The sequence below is a fragment of the Ammospiza nelsoni genome, chromosome 18 (genome assembly GCF_027579445.1).
Source record: "Ammospiza nelsoni isolate bAmmNel1 chromosome 18, bAmmNel1.pri, whole genome shotgun sequence".
Lineage (NCBI taxonomy): Eukaryota > Metazoa > Chordata > Aves > Passeriformes > Passerellidae > Ammospiza > Ammospiza nelsoni.
The window spans coordinates 3,028,527-3,051,939 of NC_080650.1; the positions used below are offsets into that span (position 1 = coordinate 3,028,527).

Below are 23,413 nucleotides of genomic sequence, written 5' to 3' on the forward strand. Positions count from 1 at the left end.
GTGCAGCACGTGAGGCTCTGCGGAGGGTGGGGACCCTGCTGACCCCGCAGCCAAACCCCTGCCCCGCGTGTGTCACCGGGCACCGGGGGTGACGCAATTCGGGCAGCACATCCCCCGGCCCGCCCGCTGCCCCTGGGGACATTCACCCTCCCTGGGGACATGTCATGGGCAGCGCTGAGCCGGGACAGCCTGCAGAGCCCGGCTGGTGTCCGGGCACGGGGCCACCTTCGGCCCCGGCGAGCCCAGCGCTGCAGGGACCCCAAAATGTGGGACAGCAGGAGGAGGGGACAAGAGATGGCCCTGCCGGGGAGACATCAGTGCACAAACTCCACCTGGCTGGGAGTGGTGGGAAGTCGCAGCCACCAGCAAGGCCGGAGGGGATGAGCACGGGGGGATTGGGTGGTGCCAGCGGCACGGAGGACAGGGGTGGGGGTCTCACTGTGACAGGGCTGTCCCCTGTCACACTGCCCGGGACATGGATGCCACACTCGGCAAATGCTCTGGGCCACAGACTGGAGAGGGGCCAGCAGCAGGGACAGGGACATAACATCGTGCACCTGGCTGTGTCACCATGTCACCATCAAAGCTGCTTAACTCACTGGTGGTGACACTGCTGTGCCACCACGTGTCACCATCAGAGCCGCCCCATGGCACCACCAGAGCAGCGTGACCCAGTGACGGTGACACCGCTGTGCCCCCCCATGCCAGCGGCACAGCGGTGTGCCGCAGAGGCAGTGACGCGGCTGTGCCACCCCGTTATTGCTATCACTGTGTTCCCGCCGTGTCCCCGCTGTGTCACCCCCGTGTCACCGCTCTGTCCCCGCCTGTCATCGCCTCACGGGCCCCGCTGGCCCCGCCCCCGGCCCCGCCCCGCGCCCGTCCCGGCTCCCGTCCGGCCGCGGCCATGGCGGATCCCGGCGGGGGCCGCCCGGTCACCGTCAGCGATGTGCAGCAGCTGGTGCGGCGCAAGGACGAGATTGAAGCCCAGATCAAGGCGTGCTACGAGCTCCTGGAGGGGGTCAGTGCCCGGGCAGGGCCGGGCCGGGCCGGGGGGCGCCGTGCGGGCCCGCGGGCTCGGCCCCCTCCCAACCGCCGCCTCTCCTCTCACAGCAAAAGGGCGTCGGGATGCACGAGCCGCTGGTGGACGCCGAGGGCTTCCCCCGCTCGGACATCGACCTGTACCAAGTGCGCACCGCCCGGCACAACATCATCTGTGAGCGGGGAACGGGGAACGGGGAACGGAACCGGGCGGGGGGGCCCTTCCCGGGACCGGGCCGCGCCCCATCCCGCGGGATGAGCCAGCGAAACCGGGATGTGCGGGGCAAACGCGGCCTCTGCCCGGGAACGGGCACCGCGGAACCGCGGAGCTCTCTGGAACCCCCATGGCGCTCGTAGTAATTCCTCAGAACCCAGGCCCGGGGCTGTTCTGAGCCTGTTCCCCAGGTTCTGCTCAGCGCTCGGAGCTGCCGCCTGGGCTGAGTCAGTAAAATGCTTTTGAACACGTGTTGCTGCAGCAGCACTGAAATTCTGCCACTGCTGCAGAGCCATTTGGGATCTGTGAAACACAACAAAGCTTTTCTGAGCTGTTTGTAGAATAAAATTTGGATAGGAAGCAGCTTCATATTTATTTCATCGCAGACGTTCCCAGTGCCCATCCTCAGGGCAGGTGACTTAATGGAAAGAAGACTTAAGCTGCTTACTGAGTGCTAAGGGATCACGGGCCTCGCAGCCCTTCGGCCTTTGCATGTTTACCAAAATTTGTAGGGTGGTTTTCTCTGTGTCTTTTACTGATAAACATCTGCTGGGCTGGCACCAGGCCCCAGCAGATAGAGCAGAGGCTCTTGCTGAGATCAGAGACAGCCAGGGCACTGCTCTGTGTGACTGCAGGGGGAACAGCTGAGAGCCCTTTGGGGGAAGCCTCTCCCGCTCCCTGTGTGCTCATGGTGTCACCCACAGGTTTGCAGAATGATCACAAGGCCGTGATGAAGCAGGTGGAGGAAGCTCTGCACAAGCTGCACGCCCGGGAGAAGGAGAAACACGCCAGGGATGAGGCAGAGGCCTTGGCTGAGGCCATGAGCCAGAGCCAGAGCCTGCCCCAGGCCTTTGCCAAAGTGAACTCCGTGAGCCCCGGCTCTCCCGCCAGTGTCTCGGTACGTGGGGCACAGCTCATGGGGAAGGGTTTGACTGGAGCCAGACAGCTCATGGCTCCCTCTGCCTCTTGTTAATCAGTGGGAATAAGCTGGGGCCTTGATTAGGGTGTCAGCCCCTTCTTTTTATCATGTTGGGATGTCCTGTGAAGGGGCTGGTCACTGTACAGGGATGAGATGGATGTTCATTCTCTGAGCTGTGTCCTGGCACCACAGCTCTTTCCACACCTCACTGACCATTCCAGCCTCAGTATTTTTCCTCCCATGAAACGGAACAGAGGCATGAACACTCACCTCTCCCTGTGGCTGTAGTGATGTTCACTTGCCTGAGTATGATGGGTGTTGTAGCACATATCTCTCCCTGTGGCTCGGTGAAGGGTGATGCTCCTGTGATATTACTGTCTTTGGAGAATGCAGATGCTCATCTCTCTCTATTTCTGTCCAGGGACTTCAAGTTGATGATGAGATTGTGGAGTTTGGATCTGTCAATGCAAACAACTTCCAGAACCTGCAGAACATTGCCACGGTGGTACAGCACAGTGAGGGGGTGAGCTCATTCCTGCTGTGGCCGCATTCTCTTGCCTGTCTCTGTTAGCCACAGCTCTTTCTATGGAACTTGGATCTCTGGAATCATAATTTCCCTGTCAAAAACAGTGTCAGATTCAGTCTGTGCAGTTGTAGCCTTGCTCTCTCACAGCACTGAGCTATTTGCTCATCAATGGAAGAGCTGAGAGGTGAGAGTATTGTTTGTTCTCCCTGGGGACTCTGCAGCAGCATTGCTGTGCCACCCTCGTGGCCTGGCCAGAGAAGCTGCCACAGCCATTAAGTGCTTGGTGGTGGAAGTGAGGGATCTCCTGGAGATGGACTTCACACAAAACACTCCCTTCTTTCAGTTATGGCCACAGGAGGGGGAGTGGGCACTGCTGCAGAACAGTTCCTTGGGCTTAATGTTCTTTGTGTGCTTCAGGAAAAGAAGGGAGTTGACTTTGTATGGAAAAGTGAAACATTTTGGTTATTTTTCTATTTTTTCCTCTCTTTCAGAGACCCCTGAGTGTGACAGTGATCCGTGGGGGCAGAAGGGTGCACGTGGGGCTGACTCCAAAGCGCTGGGCTGGGAAGGGCCTCCTGGGGTGAGCTACTGTTTCACTTGGGAGGGAAGAAAGGCTTTCACCAGCTCAGGGCACATTTCCTGAGCAGGGCCAGCCCTGGCTGTGTCACTGCCCACTGTGACAGACCTCACAGGTGGGCACCAGGGAGCTGGAGGCTGCTGGTGCTGCACAGGGTTACAGGGAGTGGAGTTCCGTCAAACATGAGCACAGGCAGGAAGGTCTCAGTGGCTGGTTTGTCTGGGAAGCCAGTGGAGGAGGGTTGTGGTGGGTCTGAGCCATCCCATGCCAGGTCTTCTGTGCCTGTCTGAGAAATGAAAATTTAATATTTCCTCCTATCCTCTTTTTTCAGCTGCAATATCATTCCTTTACAAAGATGACCATGGCTGGGAGAACAATAAAGCTGAAGCTTGTTCCTGCTTTCTGGACTCTGATCTGGTTTGAAAATGTGGTGTTGCTGTGACCTCTGGTGCATGGAGGGTTCTGGCAGACTTCTGCAGTTCAGAATTGCACTGGTTGTCAGGAGGAACCTGCAGAGCTGCAAGATGTGGCTTCTCATCTCCTCCACCTTGTCTCAATTTAGAATAAGGCTCTAGAGAGACCCAAATCGCACTTGATACATGCTCCAAAGAGCTTGAAATGCTCTTTTTTGGTGATAACAGAGCATTCCTTTTTTCTCCCCTTTAAAACTCCTCACTGAATATCATGTAATATATGCTAAAAAGTCCTAGAGCACTTTTTGATGCCTGTCACAGTAGATGACAGACAAGAGATATGCAAGTTTGATACTTCATCTTCCCATGTTGCCACAACTTTTAAAGTCAGTGAACATACTGAAAGGATTTTTGGAATGCCCAGTTATTTAACACAATGAGGTGAAGAATAGGGGTTATAATTCTACTTTTGGAACTTCTAGTACTTTATGTAGTCATGATAAGAACACTCCTAGCTTCTCTCTCTATTTTCTTTTAATTTTTAAAAAATTTGTTTATTTGCAGGATTTGATTTTGGGGTGTTTTCCTGGTTCCAGCCAGGACAGGGTTTACTTTTTTGTGCCTCCCATTCTCCTCTCCATCCTGCTGCAGGAGCAGTGGGTGGCACAGGGTCTGGGGTGTTTTCAGTGGGAACAGTAAATTGGGGAACACCATTCCTAAACTACCACAGGTGCATAAAAACTGTTGGAAGGGATTCTGGGAATGACTGGATTGTTTAAAGCGTATTTCCAGCTGAACTTTCAAAATAGTCTCCCAAAACAATAAAACTGAGTATTGCCTCTCTCTGTTCTCATAGAAGTCATTATTTGGGGCAGCCTCTCCGGGTCAGGGAGATAATGGGAGCTGATAACAAATCTCCTTTCCGCTCCCAGCAGGGTGTGAGGCTCTTTCTGGGCAGAAGGAAAAACAAATTAACTTTTGAAATTGTTATTATTTGAGCTTAACAGCAAGGCTGAGGTAAACAGCTGGGAGCGTTTGGAGCTGATTATCTGCAGGGATGAAGTGAGAGCCTGGAGTGAGCCCTGGGAGTGGCTGCCCTGTGCGAGTGCCTGGGGACTGTGAGGGACTGGCAGGGCTTGGGGGATGATTTTTCTCACTTTGACTCTGCTTGTCCTGCTCAGGGAAGCCACTGAAGCAGAGCTGCCTGCAACTCCTTGTGGGGGGCATCGGGTAAAGATCCCCCATCCCATTCCTCAGGCAGGGTGAGGGTCCGGTCCTGAATGGCTCCGGCGATGCCAAGAGGGGCTTTGTGACAGCCACGAGCGGGATTTGGGCTTGGGCAGGGTGAAGGGCTGAATGTTCCCTCCAGCGCTGCCTCTTCCTGGCAGCCGGTGAGGATGAGGAGGGTTACCCCCTCTCTCCCCCCATTTCCCGATGCAGCCGGTGAGGATGAGGAGGGTTTCCCCCCCGTTTCCCGGTGCAGCCGGTGAGGATGAGGTGGTTCCCCCCCCGTTTCCCGGTGCAGCCGGTGAGGATGAGGAGGTTCCCCCCCGTTTCCCGGTGCAGCCGGTGGCGCAGCCGGTGCTGCCGGTGCAGCCGTTGCCTGGGAACGGCGGTCGCAGAGGCGGAGACGCGGGGATCGCGGTGTCGGTGAGCGGGGGGGTCCTCGGGAGGGTCTCCGGAGGGTCCCTCGGGACATCGGGAGGTACCGAAGCCTGGAGGGGTCTCGGGAACGGCTCCGTGCGAGCGCGGTGAGAGCCGGCGGCCGCTCCCGAGCTCCCGTCCCGCCTGCCGAGGCCCGGGGAGGTTTTCCCAGGGCCTCTTTCCCCTCCCGTAAAAGTTTTCTGTGCACAAGGGTTCGGTGTTAGCTCAAATCCAGAGCCGTGAAGCCGGAGATGAAGCAGCTGCCGCCCAGGAGCAGCTCTGTGCTCACAGGACTGTGATAAAACCCATACGAAAGGGAAATTTCCGTGCCCGGGCAGCCGAGGGAGGGAGCCTGAGCTCAGCTGCAATAATCGCTGGACTGGGCTGGTTCGTGCCCGGTGTGGGAGCTGAGAAGGGGCTCTGGGACCCATTCCCAGTTTCCCCTTTTCTCCTGCTGTGCCCAATTCCAGGTTGTTGTGGAGCCAAATCTGGGAGAGTGTGTGTGTGGAAGTATTTCAGAGCATCTCCACACCCCAGCTCCCTGGGAGGAGGGTGAAGCTGTGGATGGATGGTCCGTGTGGAGTTACACTGGAGTAACCCACTGAGGGAGGAGCAGCAGTGAGCCCAGAGAGATGTCCCGGGATGTGCAGCCTGATGAGGTGAGGGCAGCACCATGGAAAGTCCTGTTTGAGACAGGGTCTGGGGTAGATCCCACGGGAAACAGAGCCCTTGGGATCTGAGACATGCTGGGGTTCATTCCCGGTAGCCACAGGGCAATCCCCATACAGCACTCACCAAAACCTGTCCTCCTTTTCAAGGCTGCCCTTGCTGCTGCCAGGGAGAAGAAAAAAGCATCAGAGGGAAATGAAGAGTCACCATTCTGTCCCCGGTCATCTCCTTTAGGTATGGGGATCTCAGACACCCTGCCCAGCACCCGGGCTGGGAGCCAGGGCACCCTGGGGAAGGCACTGCTGGGACATCATGCCTGGAGGGTGCTGGAGTCCCTGACCCACCCCAGCACTGTCTGAGTGCCAGGCAGCCATGTGCAGCCCTCTCTCAGGCTACAGGGAGAAGCACACCCGGCACAAAGGCTCTGCCAGCATGGTGTGGGCAGCCACGCCGGGGATGCTGTTCCGGAAGAACAGGGACAGCAGCTTCTACCCCCTTGTGAGTACAACGGGCACAGTGCCACCAGGGTGCTCCCCATGGCACCCAGCACTCCTGCCCTGCTCTCCTCCATCACCCCACAGACCCCGTGTGCCTTTTTTGTCCTGGCTGCTGAGAGCAAGGAGCTGTCTCTTCCCTGCAGGACCTGTCCTGGGTGTTTGGCTACAACAGCAGCCTGGCTGTGCACAGCCTGATGGACGGGGAGCACCGGGTGCTCCTGTATGTCTCCTCCCACACAGTGGTCATCCACGACATCCTGCAGAACAGGCAGTCCCACCTGCAGGTCTGGCACAGCCGAGCATCTCCCTCCTCCTCCCTCCATCTCTCTGGTGCCCTGTGCTCAAGGGTCACCTATAGCCAAACCCAGGAGCAGCCCATACAAAAGGTAGGAACAGAACAGCCCCAGGTTTGCAGCCTCCAAGGCATTTTGCTGCTTTCCTCCCCCAGGGCCACACGAATGTCATCTCCTGCCTGTGTGTGAGTGAAGACAAACGCTGGGTTGCGACTGCAGACCAAGGGCCAGATGCAATGATCATCGTGTGGGACTCCTACTCTGGGTAAGCTCCCAGGAACCTCCTCTTTTGGAAACCCCCTGTGCCCAGTAAATCACTCAGGACTGACTCCAGTCTCAGCTGAGAGTAAAATGGGAGAACAGAGGGACAGACTAAAAAGCAGCAAAGGAACCAAAACCAAACCAAGTCCTTCATTGTCCTTGTATCACCCACACCCATGGGACACTGAGATGGGGCTGAGCTCCCCCAGACCGAGTACATCACATCTCCATGCTGTAGGATCTTCAAAGATCCCTGGTGAGTTGTTCCCCAGTGCTTGGGAGGAAGGGATGGAGGGGACACTGAGCCCCAGCCCGTGGCAGCACCAGTGTTTGCAGCCTCCCTCCATCTCACACAGAGCAGGGTGGGTGGGCTGTGCCACAGGCTTTGCCAAGGGACTGCCTGGCACCCCCAGTGCTGCCAGGAGCACCCAGGGGATCTCTGCTCCACAGGGTTCCCGTGCGCACCATCTTCCAGAGCCACGCGGAGGACGGGCTCTGTGCCATCGCCATTTCCCAGGATGCCAAGTATTTGGTGACCATTAGTGCTGCTGCTGTGCAGGTAAGACAATATCTCCTCTTTCACAGCTTTGCAGGATAGAGAGCTGGGAGTTGTTTGCAGTGCAGCACAGGGGAGGTGGGGATTCACATGGGGAGAATGGGTTTGCAGTGATGCTTTGTTTTTGCTGAGCCATTAGAAGACAGACCTGGATTTCATTAAAGTGAATGCTGCAGAGTTGAGAAAATGGATCTTAATTTGGGATAAAAGCTTCTGACTTCATCACTTTCATCTAAGCCATTTCTAGCATTATTTCCTGAAATTAAGCTTTCTGCTGCCAGGCTGGGCTGGGTTTTAGCCTGCTCCAGTCTTTTAGGCCACACCATCCCCTGCAGTGGGGAATGGGATTCACCTGGCTCCCCAAACCTCCACAGAGCCATGGGAGCATTCCTTGGATTCTTCTCCCCTTCTCTTTCAGAAAGTTTCTGTTTGGAGATGGACTTGGCTCACAGGGGAACCCACGTGCAGCACAGAACTGGACCCTGAGTTTGGCTATCAGGTGAGTGACCATACCAAGGGGGGCAGAGCTGGGCTGGGCAGCCCCATCCTCACCTGGTACCCCTGGTACCCCCATGGGAGGCCGGATCACACCTCTGGGGCACCTTGATCCAGCAGAGCATCCCAAGGGCTCACCCCTGTTCCTCTAATGCCTGACAGGCAAGGGGTGTCTTTTGATTTCAGTTCAGTGCAGCTGGTGAGGTGGTTATGGATAAAAGCAGTTTTGGATGGAAGAATAAGCAGAAAGCATTGCTCAGCTTGGTGCTAATGCAATTCTTTGAATTTCAGGATTATGTCATTTTTAACCCTCAAAATCCCCATGAGTTTGTCAGCAACAGCAAAAGCCAGGTGATATTTTACCTGTGGGTAAGTAGGGACATGGGAAGTCGTGTTTCTGGTGCTACAAAGGAGGTGGCAGGGGGGCTCAGGGGCTGTGTGTCTGTCCACAACTGGGTTCACTCTGCAGATCTGTCCCTTCCCAGCTCCCTGCCCTTGCCAGATCCCAAAGTGGTCTGGACAGATATCACACTCCCTCCACTCCCACACTGGTCAGGCCCAGCTGTGGCAGGGATGCTCTTCACTCTCCCACTCCTGCTTTCCCATGGGCCTTGTGCCATTCAGCAGCTTTTGGAAAGAAGCACAGGTGGATTGAGAGGATGTTTTGTGCTCTCTGGAAGACCTTGGAGCCTTTGCTGCTTTGGTCACCACAGTGTAGGGCCAGTGCCCAGGTGGTGGGGAGGGCCACGCTGGCACTGCAGGGCTTGGTTCCAAAATCCCTGTCCTGGATGTTTTCTCTGCTTTCCCCAGGATGATTCTGGTCTGCAGTATGGGGCACCATTCCTGATCAACCAGGTGAGCACAGCAGGGAGGGACACAGCATGTCACCCTCTTGGCTTTCCTGCTGGCAGCAGCACTGTCCCTCCCCATCCCCTTATACAAAACCAGTGGCCATGGCCCCAGCCTGTCCCCCTCAGACAGGGACAAGCCAGGTTTGCCCAAACTGAGCTCAAGCAGGGCTTGAAGAGGGCAGATCCAGCTCTGGGATGAAAGCACAGCCTGGCTGCTGTCTCCACAGACGTTCAAGTGCGTGGTGGGACAGTTCAGCCAGTCAGTTTTCCACTTTAACAACACCCAAGCTCTGACGGGCACGTCGGCCGGGAAGTTGGTGGTGTGGGACATGCACGAGCCCCGCACCCTCCCCGAGGAGCGGCTGCCCAAACCCCACGGAGTGACGGCCACCAAGGTGGTGACAATGCAGGAGGAGAGCCTTACCGTGCTCCAGGTGTTGGACAGGTAACGGGGCAGCCCTTTTCAGTAGCTGTAGGCACAGTCCAGTCCTCAGGCAGCTCAGCTGTAGGAGTGGCAGAGATAATGTTGCAGTTTTAATCACTTGGCAGCGTGGTCACTCGTGCAGGAAAGTGCTGCTGGTTTATGAGTAATTTTCCAGCAATGGATTTGTCTGGGGGTGGAAATGAGGTTGTAAAGTCGTGGTGATGCGATGCCAGCTCCCCTGGGATAGCTCAGACAGTGGCTCAGCCTCCTGGCTGCTACCGGCAGAGGGAGCAGACAGCCACCAAACGCCGCCACAGCCTTGGGGACACGGCAGGGTCACCGCTGGTTTCTGCACAACCCTGGCTTTCTCCTGCACATCTGTGCAGGGCTCTGCCCGTGTGCTTGTGCAGGGAAATGGGGAAGAGATTTGCTTCCACCCAAGGATGCTGCCCAATAAATATTTGGGAGTTGTCAGTCAGTGTGTTGGTTAATAACTCTCCCTTCCCTGCAGCTATATAGTCACAGGAGATGTGAACGGGCAGGTTAAATTCTACGATGGGCAGCTGCGGCTCCTCACCATCTACAGCCACGACAAAGTGGGTCCCATCCAGTCCATCTCCTTCTCCACAATCCTTCGGGATGTTCCCGGTGCCCTCCCAAGCAGCAGGCAGCCCTTTCTCACCAGGTGAGTGTCTCTTTACCAACCCAGGTCTCCTGTGTTTGCCTTGCAGCTGAAAGCTGGGGAGGTGCTCAGTGAGAGCTGCTCCATGAGCCTCTGCCTGGTCTGGAGCAGGACTCAGCCCTGTGCCCAGGCTCCTGGGCAGGACAGGGAGGGAGGGAGTGTGGCTGGGCTCCAGCACACCCCAGACTGAGCTCCAGGTGATGCCTTGGTGCACACACAGCATTGTGCAGGCACAGTGATGATCAGCTTCTCTGTCACGTACCCAGCACACCAGGCAGTGCTAATGCTGAGCCTCCAGCTCTCACTGGGCCCCTTAATCCCCCCTTAAACCTTTCCCAGGCATGGCTGGATCCAGTTGGATTTTCTCATGGCTTGGCAAGCTAATCGGGGCCATGGCACCGGCACAGGGCTGTACCACCCTGACTGGTCACCAGCCCCTCTCTGTTCCTCTGCGTGACACAGTTGTGCCTGAGGATTTACAGAGAGCCTGCAGGCCAGATGAAGCTGCTGTGTGGCTCCATCCAGCCTGCAAACCACATGTCTGTCACTGCTGTTAGGGCTTTCCTGGCGATGTCTGTTCTTAGCCACACGTGTTTTCCAAAGAGCCACGTGGGACAGATTCTTCTCCAGCCTGGAGCAGAGTCCTGGGGGAAGGTTTGGTCTCCCAAAGGGAGAGGGAAGGCCTGAGCTCATCCCAGAGGCTGCTGGGATTAGCAATGGCTGGAGAGCCCAGCTCAGGCACCCAAGGGGTGCAGAGTCCCTCAGTGCCTGGGCCAGATGTGCACAAACTGGTGGCAGTGATGGAACAGCTGGCAAAGAGGCTGTGCTTCCCCATGTGTCTGTCTGTGCAGACTCAACCTGGAGAAGGCTCCAAGGAGACCTTGTAACACCTTCCAGTGCCTCAAGGGCTCCAAAACAGCCATAGAGAGACACTACACAAGGGTAGGGAGTGACAGAACAAGGGGAAAATGGCTAAAATTGACAGGGGGCAAGATTAGATGGGATATAGGAAGAAATTCCTCACTGTGAGGGTGGTGATGTCCTGGCACAGGTTGTTCTGGCACAGAAAAGCAGTGGATGCCTCATGCCTGGAATTGTTCAAGGCCAGACTGGATGGGGCTTGGAGTAACCTGGTCTAGTGGAAGGTGTCAAAACAAGATGATCTTTAAGGTCCTTTCCTACTCAAACCACTCTGGGATTTCTGTGAGATCCTCTCTTGTCCCTTTTACTGGCTCCAGAGTCTCAATCAGGCAGACTGAAGCTGTACATATTTGTGCTGTAAAATGAATAATTATCCTGCTGTCTGCTTCACACATCACCAGTCACACAGTGAAACTGGTGGCCAAGTGGCCAAGTGAGCAGACAAAGGGCTGAAACTGCCCTGTGGCCTTGGCCATGGCAGCATGGTCAACGTGGAGCCACTGACAGTGGTGGCATGGGGACACGTGGAAAGGCCATTCAGAGTATCTCCAATTGCTCACTTGTCCATCTCACACACCAGTGACTTGCAAAGGCAGGAGCTCCCCAGATGTTATTCATCTTCTGGCTTGCCTAGCCAAGTAGAAAATGGAACTGGCTCCAGTGTTTTCCCCTGGCCATTTCCCAGGTCATGAATACAAAGTGTCACTTGCCTTCCAGGTCAAGGAGCGTTTGCATACTGTGTATCACAAAATATAAGTGATTGTCCAACTAACTTGCCAAAAAGAGACTGATGTGTAATATAGCTTGCAGGGACATGAGCCAGTTACTCTGATTCATCGAATTCTGTTTCTCTCACGCTAAACAGGAACTTTATCCTTTCAACCTCTGATGCAACCATGTTCCATGTTGCAACAGACAGCACAAACTTTGGAAGAATCATGACAGAGGCGAAGAAAGCTGTGAATGCCATTGCCTGCCACCCTCAGGAGCCGCTGGTGGCTGTGGGGAGTCACTGTGGGCTGCTCAAGGTGTGGGACTACAAGCAGACCCAGTACCTCGTCAGCAGGATATTCACTGAGGCTGGAATCCAGTGCTTATCCTATGATCCTGAAGGTATCCCAGCCCTGTGAGCTGACCAAGTGCCAAGCACTGGCCTTCCTGGAAGGCGTGATGGTGTGCGAGAGGTTTCTGGTCTGCTTGTGCTTTCCAGGTCATTTGCTGGCCGCTGGTTTTACTGATGGAAGGGTTTACATCCTTGATGCAATTTCCCTTCAGTCCATCTGCGACGAATTCCAGTGCTCGCAAGGTCCCGTGACTCACATCGGCTTCTCTCACGATTCCAAGTACCTCGCAACAGCTGTACGCTTGTTTTTTCCGCTCGGTGATTTACACGCGCTGCTGGCGGGGCAGCTTTGGGAGGGACTGGGAATTGCCGTCCGTCCTGCAGGCACAGAGCAGCAGGGCAGAGGGTTGTTCCTCCCCTGGGGCTTCCTGACTCCAAAATGCTTTTCCTGGTTTGAAGAGTCATTCTGTAAAAACGTCACCAGTCACAGCGGCTCCGCAGACCGCCCAGTCCCTAAATTTAGTGACAAGGCTTAGCTCTGCATCCATCTGAAGAAGGAGCTGGAGCAGGAATTTCCTCCTGGCTGATGCTCTGCTCCCTCAGTCCCAGGTCTTGCTGTAGGAGTATTGAGGCAGCATTGAAGCAGTTTGGCTCAGAGTTTGTAGCAACTGATGATGATCCGTACAAAGAAAAAGATTTCCCTCTTTGACCTTTGTGCTGTTGTTGCAGGATGAGACTTATTCAGTGACTGTTTACAAGAGAGTCCTGCAGAATGAGAGCAGATGCTGGGAGCACCTGGCAGGGCTGGTGTCCCACTACAAACCCATCCGGGGCATCCTCTTCGGGGTCCACCCAGACAGCCACAAGCCCAGGCTCCTGAGCCTCGGGGAGGACCGGCAACTGGTGGGTTGAACCAAAACTTTAAAGGACAGTGAAGATTTCTGGTTAAGGGGTGGGGCTTGACAAGGCCATCAAAGGACACTCCATGTTTGGTTCCATGGCTCCCAACCTTCTCCCCACCAGCTCCATTGCTATGGGTTGTTTCTCAGCCTGGTCTTGCTGCTGAGGCTCTCCCATTGCATCCAGGAGATGCAAATGCACAAAGTCAAGGGTGCAGGGAGACCACAGGGGAGTTGCTATGTTTCCTTGTCTTCCCTCCAGGTTGAATATGACCTGAACAGCAGCATCAAGGACCACTTGGTGGTCACACACAGGGACAGGCTGGAGCAGGCTGCAGTGCCCCTGTGCTTGACCTGGTTCCCACAGCTCAGCACTGAGTCCTTTTTCCTCACTGCCAACAACTGCTACAAAATGAAGCTCTACAACTCAACAACCAAAGTGTGCAGGTAGAGGATTGATTCAGGGCTGCCATTGCCTGGGAGCCTTCTCCTGACCCTGTGTTCTCCTTGGTCTAATGACCACCATACTCCCACCCATGAGCATGTGATTTCCCATCTGTGACACAGATCCTGGGATGGCTCTAGAGCCCTCAGGTCACTCCATTCTTATGCCCACTCTGCCGATCACTAATGTGTCATTTAGCATGGTTATAGCTGCAGGTGAATCTTGGTCTGCTCACTATGTTAAACCTGAGATGTAGCAGTTAGACATCAGATAAAGAGATTGGAGTCCACATGAGCAAAGACCAATAATCCCTGAGTACTAAATAAATTTCTGAGCCCCAGTGTCCCTTCTAGCCAGGGACCCTGTCCTATCCTGTTCTCTCAGCCAGTAGGACAAAGCCTCTGCACACCTCCCTTATCTACCCAACCTTCCACACAACAGCTGTTCCGAGGGGAAAAATGTTTTGGGTGGCCTAGAGTGGATAAATACATTGTTTGCCTTTAGAAAGACCCTTTTGGGACCAACCTATGGCTCCCCCTTGGAGAAGATACAAATCCTCCCTAGGACAAGCTCTGCAGACCCCCGGCAACACTACCTGGTGTACATTACAAAGGACAAGGTATGGAGCCCCACCTGCCCAGCTGTACAAGAGCCCCCCCTTGCAGAGCTGGTGGGCCTTGGGAATTTCCTTGAAGATGAAACCACCACGTGCAGGCTGCTCCTGCCTGAGAGCTGAGCAAGCTCCTGGGGAGGAGGATGTGGCACTGCCCCAGTGGGACCCCCAGGCCTCCCAGACTCCCTCTTGCCTTACAGGTGGGTTTGCAGATGCTGCCTGTTGATGGCAACCCCCACAAGTCCTCGGCCTTCATTTGCCACCCGGACGGTGCCGCTGACTTTGCCGTCTCCCACGACGGCCGCTACGTCTTCACAGCCGGGGGCAGGGAGCGCACGTTCATGAAATGGAAGGTCAACCTACAGTGAGTTATGGAAGGGAAAAGAAACCTTGTTACTGCCTTCCACAGCTGCTTGGCCAATCCATTGGGCCCCAAGCTATGTGGGGTGGCAGCTGAAACAGGAGGGATGTATTTTTAGGGGTTTTGCTCCCCTCTCTGTGATGTAGGAGGGATTAAGCCAGCAAACCTCACGGGGCTGGCCATAGTGCCTGGACAACACTCCAGTCTGGGAAATGGTGCCCAAATGGTAAGGAGTTGGGCAGAGGATTTTGTGATGCTTGTGAGGGCCTGGTCAGTGTGATGGGAGATTGTCAGGGTTAGGCACGGAGCAGAGGAGCAGCACTGGCTGCAGGAGGAGCACACAGGGCAGCTGCTGATGCAAAAGTGTCTGCTCTCCAAATGGAATAGGAATTTGCTGGGAAATCCCCCCTGTGTTTGAAGAATGGATTTAGGACAAGCCATCATAATACTATAAAGCTTTGCTTACATGAATAAATGGCCTGCAATAAATGGGGTGGTTGAAGAGTGGAGGCTGCTTTAACAAAGAAGGATCTCCAGGCTCTGGCCCAGACCATCAGTGATGAATCCTGCCAGGTTTCTTACACCATCCTCTGCAGGCTTCCCTCTGCCAGACCCCTTGGGCAGTGGTGCCAGATGTACTCCCACATGAAAGGAGGGTAATACAGCAAAGGCAGGATAGATATTTTGGTTTCTTGGCATGTCAAGGACCAAAGCTGCTCAATGCAATACAAGTTTGGGGCACAGGCTCTCCCCTCATGGCTGCAGGGGCCCAATAGATATATTTGTACATAGAAATGGAGCAAGGCAGCTGTGAATGGCATGAAAGCTGCCAGGTCACCATGGAACCACTTCACACTTCAGGGACTGGGAAGGGAGCTTAGTCCATGGCAGAGTTAGGATAGTGTGGATAGACATGGTCTCCCTCAATCTGTGCTATTTTGTTGTTTTGGTTTTTTTTTTTTTCAAATTCTGCACAACACCCTCCAGCACAGAGCACTGTGTCTCCTGGTTTCTGGGAAATAACTCCATGGGATCTGGCTTTTAGCCCTTGTTCCTATGATTGCCATTAGGTGTGCACCTGGGAAACACCATTGCTCTTCACCTTCCTAGGACCAAGGCTTTGTGGTTACGACACATGCTGGTCCTGCAAGGAACACATTTTGCAGGTACCATTTGCTCTGAGTAAGGCCCAAGGAATGCCAAGCCAGCTCACCTTCATGTGCAGAACAAAGGAAACTTGGATGGGAAAGCAATGGGTTTATTTATTTTCTTTTCCACTTTGTGTGGCTTAAACAGTCGGGGGTCAGGATAAGCGACATTTTAAGGAAGGCAATAGAATATAAATGATCCTACTTTATAATGGTTGGCCAGAGTCCAGGCAACATTGAATTTCTCTGTAATTTGTTTTTGGAGCGAAGTTTTTGATGAACTAATTATCATTTTATTGCTGCTTCTGGCATCTTGTGAATCTCCGCTGTGTTTAATACCCAAATAACTTAATTATGAAAAAAGCATGAAGCTTGCAAGAACCCCCAGTGGAAGCAGCACTACAGAGGTATGTGTGAAAGCTGCAGCCTGGCTGCCGGGCGTGGGGCATTGTGTGGCAGTGCTATGCCATGATTGCACTTCCAGGCTTGGTTTCTTTTTACATCTGCACAAGCCAAAGGGATTCTTTAGGCTCCAACTGCCTATGAAATTGAAACAAAGAGGTGGCTACTCAGGCGCTTTCAGTTTAATGCAAACTGCACCTGCGACTCCACGGCGGAGGAAGTCGGGTAATGGATTGCCCTGAGTTGCTGGGGAAAAATGTGTTGGATCAAGGAACAGGGAGTTGTGTGGTTTATTGCAAACACCAAGCCCCAGCCTTCTCTGCATGTTCAAAATGCTGATCTAGCTAATTCATCTCCCTCAATGTCTCTATAAGGAAGCAGAAAAGCCAAATGCCAGACACCAAGTTCAAGTCCATGGAAAAGCTCCTGGCTCCCAGCCCTGTACTCATTCCACTAAACAAGAGAACCATTCAGTAACAATTAATTCCCACACTGTGCTATTGTATGTAAAACCTGGGTATGAAATATGCTGTAGAAGTGCAGCTGATGATAAAATAGCACAAGGTTCAAGGCAGTGCTTTTCTTTCCTGAATTCTGAGGCCCAGGGATTTTATTTATTGAAAGTGTCTGTGAACAATGCCTAGAAAGGAACCATGAAAGCTCTCCTCACATGAACCCTTCCTGTACCTTCTTTCCTTCCCTTCTGCCAGTGCCTTGGATGCTGCTGCTTTCCTGGGTGGGGAGGACCTGATCCCATTCTACAACCTCCTGGATGGTGGCAGAGAAGGCAAATTCTTCAGGGTAATTATCTCACTGTGAACGCTGTCTGGCCACATCTGGTTGGACTTTAATTTACACGGGCCTGACATTTCTTTATGTTTTGTCCAGCTAGCCTTTAACAGCAATCTCATTGATATGGCTGTTAGAAAACCCTAAAAGGAGCCTTATCTTCCGTGCCTGTTGGTAACTGAAATTTGCTGTGTTTGTTTGAATCCCTGGCAGGACATGGAGGACTATTTTTACTACGTACAGCTGTGCAGCCAAGGTATCAAAACACTGGAGACCAGACAGGTGTCAACACATATTCCTTTGGAGGAAATTCCTTCTGTAATGAGAGCAATAGGATTTTATCCATCAGAGGAAGAGGTTGGTCAGCTGTTTTTATTGTTGTTATTAAAAGAAGAAAGAGCAAGACTGATTGCAATTCCCAAGTGTTCTAAGGGCCAGATTCTGATTATTGCCATGCTGAATGGCTATGGGATATATTTGCTGGCTGTCAATGTATTTTTATCTGGTCTGCATCAATATAGTAGTGCTCAGAGTCTGGCAGAAAATTCCTAAAAAAGTTTCCTTGCTAGCAAGTTGGGTAACTGCAGAAAAAGGCTGAGCAAACCTGGAGCTTGACAGCTCAGAGCTGCTCAACAAAGCAACCTCAGGGTCAAAATGTTACAGCAGAGAGAACTGATTTAATAAGGGTGCTGCTTCTTGCCCTTTGTGTGGTGTTTCTCCAAGGCAGTTGGTACTGTACACAAACCTCATTTGTAATGTGTAACCTGGCATGACTGAATCTGAAGCAAGGGGATTTGAATAACGGCCCCTGAGCACCAGCTCCAGCCTCAGCGCAGGAGAGGCTGCCCCAGGGGAGGAGGTGCATCACTGAGCTCCCTCAGCTCCCTCAGCCTTTCTACAGGGGAGACTGTGTTCATCTCTCCCCTGGCACAGCAACCCACAGGCTGCTGAGGCGCTGCTGGGAGTCTGTGCCACCCCATCTGCCCAGGGATGCTCTGCCAGGAGAGCCACCAGATGGGAGGCAGGACTGCTGCCACAGCCACCACCAAACTGACTCACTTGGGAGCCCCCACAACCAGCAAGTGTTGGTCTGTCCTGCCCTGGTGTCAAGTTGAAGTGTTATCTCTTCATACTGTGTTAGATCTTTTCCTTGGGTTATTAAATTTTTGCCTCTTGGGGACACAGAGAACATATTCCCTTTGGAAATGTCTCTGGAACAATAACTGATAATGCCCCACACTTCCCCAAATTAAAATATAAACAGCATTTCAGGCATGGAAACAGAGGTGCTGAGCTGTTGTGAAACCAGGCAACCTACAATCAGTAATAAATCCAGAGAGAAGGTTTGCCTCTCTCTAGAGTGTTTTAATAAAAGAAAAGCAGGAGGGAGAAAAGGTATCTTGGGCTGACTAGCAAAGCTTTTGGGAATTGGTGTTTTTCTTTTGTAGTTCAGTGGGGTTGATATAAAACCTAATCCCAGATCAGCCAGAGCCAAGTGAAAATGACTGTTCTTGCTTAGCGTGACATTCGCTACAGGAAAAATGTAAGGCTGAGATTTCCCTCTTGCCTGGGCTTCATTCAGTGGAAAAACTTGTGACACAAGGACAAAGGCCCAAGGCTGAATGCAAAGTCCTCCCTGGGGAGGTCTTGCCTCAGCTTCCCTTCCCGGGGAGAGCAGGCCTGGTACGTGTTGGCACGGGGAATTCTGCTGGTGTCTCTCTGCTGCCCGTGTGTCTCTGAAGGGGCTGCAGGGACAATGAAGGCATGGAGCAGATGCTGCCTTTTGGACACACATCTGCACAGCTGCCAACTGGGCTGACTCACAGCAGCAGACTTCAGGAAAACCACTGGTATCCAGCACAGCTGGTGCTGGCCTGTTTGTCTGAGAGGAGTGTGAGGGATCCAGCAGTGCAGGGTGTCAGCCCCACTGAGCACATTTTGGGTTTGGCTTCTGCAGCGCCTGAACTGCCCCAGACATGGGGAAGAGCAGGGGAAGATGAGATTTCTTATGAGTCAGGATAAGATTTCTGATCCTGGCTCTGTTGGGACCCTCGTGTGTGTGCTCCCAGAGCAAGGATGGAAGATGGTGTGTTGGCTGGTTTGTGGTTTGCCTGCCCACTGTCCCAGAGTGGAGCACAGCTGTGCCCAAGGTGCAGTAACAGCTGCAGGGTCACCGAGTGCCTGTCACGAGAGAGGAAATTCAAAATGACTGTGTGTGTAACCCCTATATTTACTTGTTATTGTCATGTCAGCAGGTGTGTGACTGTTGGCCATGCCCATCCTCAGCTGCTGAGTGCAGCTTCCCCCTGGGATGGGGTCATGGCACCCAAGAACCAACACATGAACGGTTTGGGGACATTGGCATCCACGGGATCAGAAACTGGCCCAATGCTCTTCAAAATAAAACATGTAACAACCTGCCTTGTCTTGATCTTTAGATTGAAGAAATGATAAATGAAGTAAAATTCAGCAAGTATGCAGATACTGGAGAAGAAGTGACAAAAATCAATTTAGATGATTTTATCAAACTTTATATAAATCATCGACCTGCACTCGGCTTGTCAATGAAAACCATACAACGAGCATTTGAGGTTCTTGGTTATGATAACAAGGAGGGAGACAAAGTTATTGACAGAGGAGACTTCCTGTCACTGCTTCAGTGCAGAGGTGAGTTATTTTGTTTCTAATATCAGTTTTATGCTTGCTAGTTCTGCCTGCAATTTCAGAACTTTCTCCCTGCAGCAAGAAATCATTCTGGAATGAGAACCTGGTAACCAGGGCAGGCGTGAGGAGCCACCTGCCTTAGGATTTTAAATTGAATAATCACATGTCCTGTCCCAGCTGTGCTTCTTTTACTGCTCTGGAAATCTCTGCTGGCCTGAGGTACCTCAGCTGTTAAATGATAAGCATGGATCTTGGCAAAATGTATCCTTCTCCCAGTGTGCCCTTATCTGAATTGCTGTTCTCTTTTCCAGTCACCAGGCTCTGGAAAAGTAGTATAAAACTGATAAAAGGGAGACCAGAAAGGAGGGATGAAATTGGTCCTGGGCTGTACCCGTGTGAAAGACTGCAAAGATGGGATGATTTGGCTGAGCTGAATCAGGGAGAACACCATAAATGTGGGTGTTAATGTGCTTCTGGCCAGTGCCACAGAGTGCTAATAACAAACTTTTATTATCTTTCTTCTGGTATAAAAGTGTGGCTGAGCATTAAAACAGGTAAAGAGAAATGCTGGTTTACTCAGTACATCACTTGGCAAGGCTCCTTGCCACAAAGATCCTCAGAAACCAGGGATTCAACCAATGTGAGAAAGGTTAGCTATTTATACAGATGGTGTGAACATCCATAAATAGGTACATCAGATAGAACAGTTTCATAGCAGATCTATAACCTCATGCTCCAGGGCGTGAGCCAACCACTGACTGGGAACAAGTGCTGTGTCCATGTTATTTCAAGACACTAAATCAAGACTTTTCTCCACCTTTCTCTTCCTCTGCATGAAAATGGCTACATGGACTGTGGTCTGTGCCAGGAATTCTCCAGTGGGAATAGAAGCTCAAGCCCCTGCTACTGCAGCATTGCTCATAGACCTGTCTGCATCAGAATTTCTCCTTTGATTGACATTTTTCCCAAAATGTTATAGGGAAGAACAATTTTCCTTGGGATCCATTTTCCTGCATTGGGACCATGTGTTCCAGCTGGCAGTGTATATGTCCATATCTCAGAGAAGCCAGATCCTCTTTTGAACTCTCCTGTTTAGTTTAATTTGAGTTGCTTTTTTTATGCTCTTGACCCCATAACCCACAGGCTGCTGGTGCTCTGTTTGTACAGGGGAGCAGATGACAGAGGATGAGCTGACTGAGTGTCTGATCACCCTGCTGGGCAAGAGACCCAGGAAAGAAGGATTTGAGCTGGACACCCACCCTCCCACAGGTACAGCATTAGCATTCCACACAGCACAGAAGCAGGACTGTTTCAATTCCCAAATGGAATAATTTAAATTTCAAACCCATTTACCCTGTTAGGCTGAGAGCTGTCAAAACTGCTCAGATGGGATTGCAAAAATAGTCACAGAGCTACAGACTGTCCTTCATCCACACAGCAATTGCATGGGTGTATCTAAAAATAAATGGACAATGAACTATAACTGGGGCCTGACAAGATTACATTGCTGTTTATCTGCTGGCTGGAACTGAAATTAGAAACACACAGGGAAATCCCAGGGCTGGTTTCACCCAGGCCACAGTGCCCATTGTAGCAGAGCTGTTGGTAACAACCACATTTGTCTGCAATTTATGTCCCAGTCCACACCAGCCTGGAACAGCAAATTATAGCACTGATTTGAGCCAAGTGGCTGAGTTTAATTGCCCATTGTAATTGGAACTGCATTTTTGTACAATTCATGTCCCAGTCCCCACCAGTTTGGAACAGAATCTGTTTAGGGTCACTGGCAATGGGGCCCATGCAGCAAAGGTGCTGCTCCCAAAGGGAATTTTGAAATCCCTGGATCTCTCAGGATCCTAAATCACATCAAATCGACCGAGTGTTAAAGTTGTCCCATGACTCCTCTGAGGCAGGGACCTGCTGCCAGGTGAGACACACAGATTTAATCCCTGATATAAACACATAAAGTATCAAGCTAGTAAACCATCACATTGTCGTGATCCCTTCGTATATCTTTAAAAACATTTCATTCACTTATTCCTGCTTCTAAATTTTACGGGAAAGCAATTGTGACATTTTTTCTGTGTGTCTTGTGTTGTTGCTACTGCTCTCCAGGTGCAGCAGCTTTGACTGAAGAAGACATTCCAGCAGAAATTACAGCAGAGGTATTTGTTGCAGACATTCTCGGCTTACCTATTGCTGAACCAGAAAAAAAAGAACAGAAGGAAAAAGAAGAATCTTTGACCTACAAAGGCCCAGAATCATAGCTACCACTAGACTTTCTGTTTGTTCCTACTTTCCAGGATCCTCTCCTCAAATATCTGCAAAATTTATGGCTTGTGTTTATTGCAAAGTAAAGGTGATATAGTTGCATTTTAGTCAAACTCTAGAATAAGTCCCCAGTTTGGCATATGCCACAAACCTGTAATTTCACACCTATATAGGGAAACACTGAATGGCTGGAAAGAATGAGGCAGGTGGCCACTCCATCCTTGGCTGGAGCCTTCCCAGAAGTCATTTCAGGTGGGTTTATGCCAGATGCAGTCTATTTTCATTACGTTAAGACAGTATTCATTTGTGAAACCTGACAGCAAAAGAGCAATATAGGAGTATTGTATTGATTAAATACATTGATAAATGCTTTGACAGGTTAGAATGGATTTGTAGTTATAAATCCAATGGACCTCGGTAAAGAAATAAGTGCTGTGGTATACATTAAAACCACGCTTCTCTTTTGGCCTTTAAACTGACTTTTTCTTTCTGAAAGTAGTAATTCCAATTAGCAGTGTAATACCAATGGGAGGCATCGCTCTGTGTGTGTGTAAACAGCATAATGAGACTGATACAAGTTGCTGTAGAAAGATCAGTGAAGTGCTGTTGAACAGCTTCCTTCTTTACATCATCCTCGGCATCAATTTGAATAATAATGTAGGCCCTTAAGAAGCGTTCCTTTCAGAAGCAATGTTTTTTAAACAGAGATCGCTGTTGTGTACTCAGAGCATCTGTGATTGTGCAATTAGCACGAACATCAAGGTGTGCATTAGGGAGAAGTTAATGAAGGAGTCCAGCAGTACCACGCCAGAGCTCACAGGTCTGTGACAAATTTCCTGCAGAGCATCACCTCCCATGTAACTCATTTAGCCTTTATGTTCATGTACTTCTATGGATCTCTGTCAGAGCTGAGCCTCCACTGCTCAAAAGCAGCCCAGTTCCATGGATATTACTGGAATTATTTAAAGCAGCTGAGAAACTTTATAACCACTGGGGAGAAAACCCATAATTGCTAATTATGGATTTATGCTTTGTGTGAAACAGGGGACTTCATTACCCATTCCTGGGTTCAAGGTCTGTCACAGCAACTGGTGCAAAGTTGGGATGGGTGTCTGTCACTGTCCTGTACAAAAACAGGTATTATCTCTATGTAAAGTGTTTGAAGGTTTTTAAAAGCCCTAGATTTGAGGACTGAATTCTGCTTCGTGGTAAAATGTAAAACTGTGCTCTCGATGCTTCTATACTGCATTGGTTTTTCACAGAATCACGAGAATGAATTTGGTTGGAGGTCTCTGGGATCATCGAGTCCAGATGATCCCAGAGCGTGACCGGTGACCACCCTGCCAAGTAAACCACAGCACCAAGTGCCACATCCACTCTTTCCCTAAGGGTGAAGGCAGCTCTTCATGACCCTTTAGAATGAGGCGAGCTGAAATGGGACAAACTTTTTAGTTCTGGGGTAACTTACGGCCTGAGCTCGGTGGAAGTGGGGAAAGAACGTTGCCTTGTGAGGAAACCCAGCGACGGGAGCCGCGCGCGCGGGGCCGGCGGCCGCCTCCGGATTCTCCCCCGCGCGGGCTCCTTCCCGCCCGGCACCTCCTCCGCAGGTCCCGCCGGGGGCGGCTCGCTGTCCCCGCGGCTCCGCGGTGTCCCCTCAGCCCCGACAGCCGCGCGGGGGTCAGACCCGCTCCCCTCCCTCACGGCCCGGCCGCTCTTCCCGCCACCCGCCGTCCCCTCACGGCGCCCGCCCCTCCCCTCCCCGCCGGCCCCGCGCGTGC

The 23,413-nt window shown here is 52.0% G+C and overlaps 2 protein-coding genes across 4 annotated transcripts; both read left to right on the forward strand.

The window, feature by feature from the left end:
* Positions 1–802: 802 nt before the first annotated feature.
* Positions 803–4,530, forward strand: PSMD9 (proteasome 26S subunit, non-ATPase 9). The gene is made up of 6 exons (XM_059485304.1): positions 803–1,018; positions 1,111–1,213; positions 1,957–2,150; positions 2,593–2,694; positions 3,189–3,277; positions 3,606–4,530. Exons 1-6 carry the CDS (start codon positions 905–907, stop codon positions 3,631–3,633), a joined length of 630 nt encoding a protein of 209 aa, XP_059341287.1. The 5' UTR covers positions 803–904; the 3' UTR covers positions 3,634–4,530.
* A 667-nt stretch (positions 4,531–5,197) lies between these two features.
* Positions 5,198–22,657, forward strand: CFAP251 (cilia and flagella associated protein 251). 3 transcript variants are annotated; one of them, XM_059485068.1, is made up of 21 exons: positions 5,198–5,990; positions 6,150–6,234; positions 6,392–6,498; positions 6,641–7,055; positions 7,502–7,610; positions 8,026–8,106; positions 8,394–8,471; positions 8,913–8,957; positions 9,181–9,398; positions 9,889–10,062; positions 11,846–12,093; positions 12,191–12,339; positions 12,773–12,946; positions 13,205–13,389; positions 13,892–14,006; positions 14,201–14,364; positions 16,622–16,712; positions 16,914–17,057; positions 19,139–19,367; positions 20,532–20,633; positions 21,480–22,657. In XM_059485068.1, exons 4-21 carry the CDS (start codon positions 7,027–7,029, stop codon positions 21,629–21,631), a joined length of 2,487 nt encoding a protein of 828 aa, XP_059341051.1. In that variant the 5' UTR covers positions 5,198–5,990; positions 6,150–6,234; positions 6,392–6,498; positions 6,641–7,026; the 3' UTR covers positions 21,632–22,657. The 3 variants fall into 3 exon arrangements, with proteins under 3 accessions (XP_059341051.1, XP_059341052.1, XP_059341053.1); XM_059485069.1 differs by lacking the exon at positions 6,150–6,234; XM_059485070.1 differs by lacking the exons at positions 5,198–5,990; positions 6,150–6,234; positions 6,392–6,498; positions 6,641–7,055; positions 7,502–7,610 and having other exon boundaries at positions 8,052–8,106; positions 8,394–8,453; positions 9,242–9,398.
* Positions 22,658–23,413: the final 756 nt, after the last annotated feature.

Excerpts from the sequence above, each read along its gene's own strand:
- CFAP251 (XM_059485068.1), top strand. The coding sequence starts at position 7,027 with ATGATCATCGTGTGGGACTCCTACTCTGG. Across the intron at positions 10,063-11,845 it reads AGGCAGCCCTTTCTCACCAG|GAACTTTATCCTTTCAACCT; the intron begins GTGAGTGTCTCT and ends CACGCTAAACAG. Across the intron at positions 19,368-20,531 it reads GTCACTGCTTCAGTGCAGAG|GGGAGCAGATGACAGAGGAT; the intron begins GTGAGTTATTTT and ends CTGTTTGTACAG.
- PSMD9 (XM_059485304.1), top strand. The coding sequence starts at position 905 with ATGGCGGATCCCGGCGGGGGCCGCCCGGTCACCGTCAGCGATGTGCAG. Across the intron at positions 2,151-2,592 it reads GCTCTCCCGCCAGTGTCTCG|GGACTTCAAGTTGATGATGA; the intron begins GTACGTGGGGCA and ends ATTTCTGTCCAG. Across the intron at positions 3,278-3,605 it reads GCTGGGAAGGGCCTCCTGGG|CTGCAATATCATTCCTTTAC; the intron begins GTGAGCTACTGT and ends CTCTTTTTTCAG.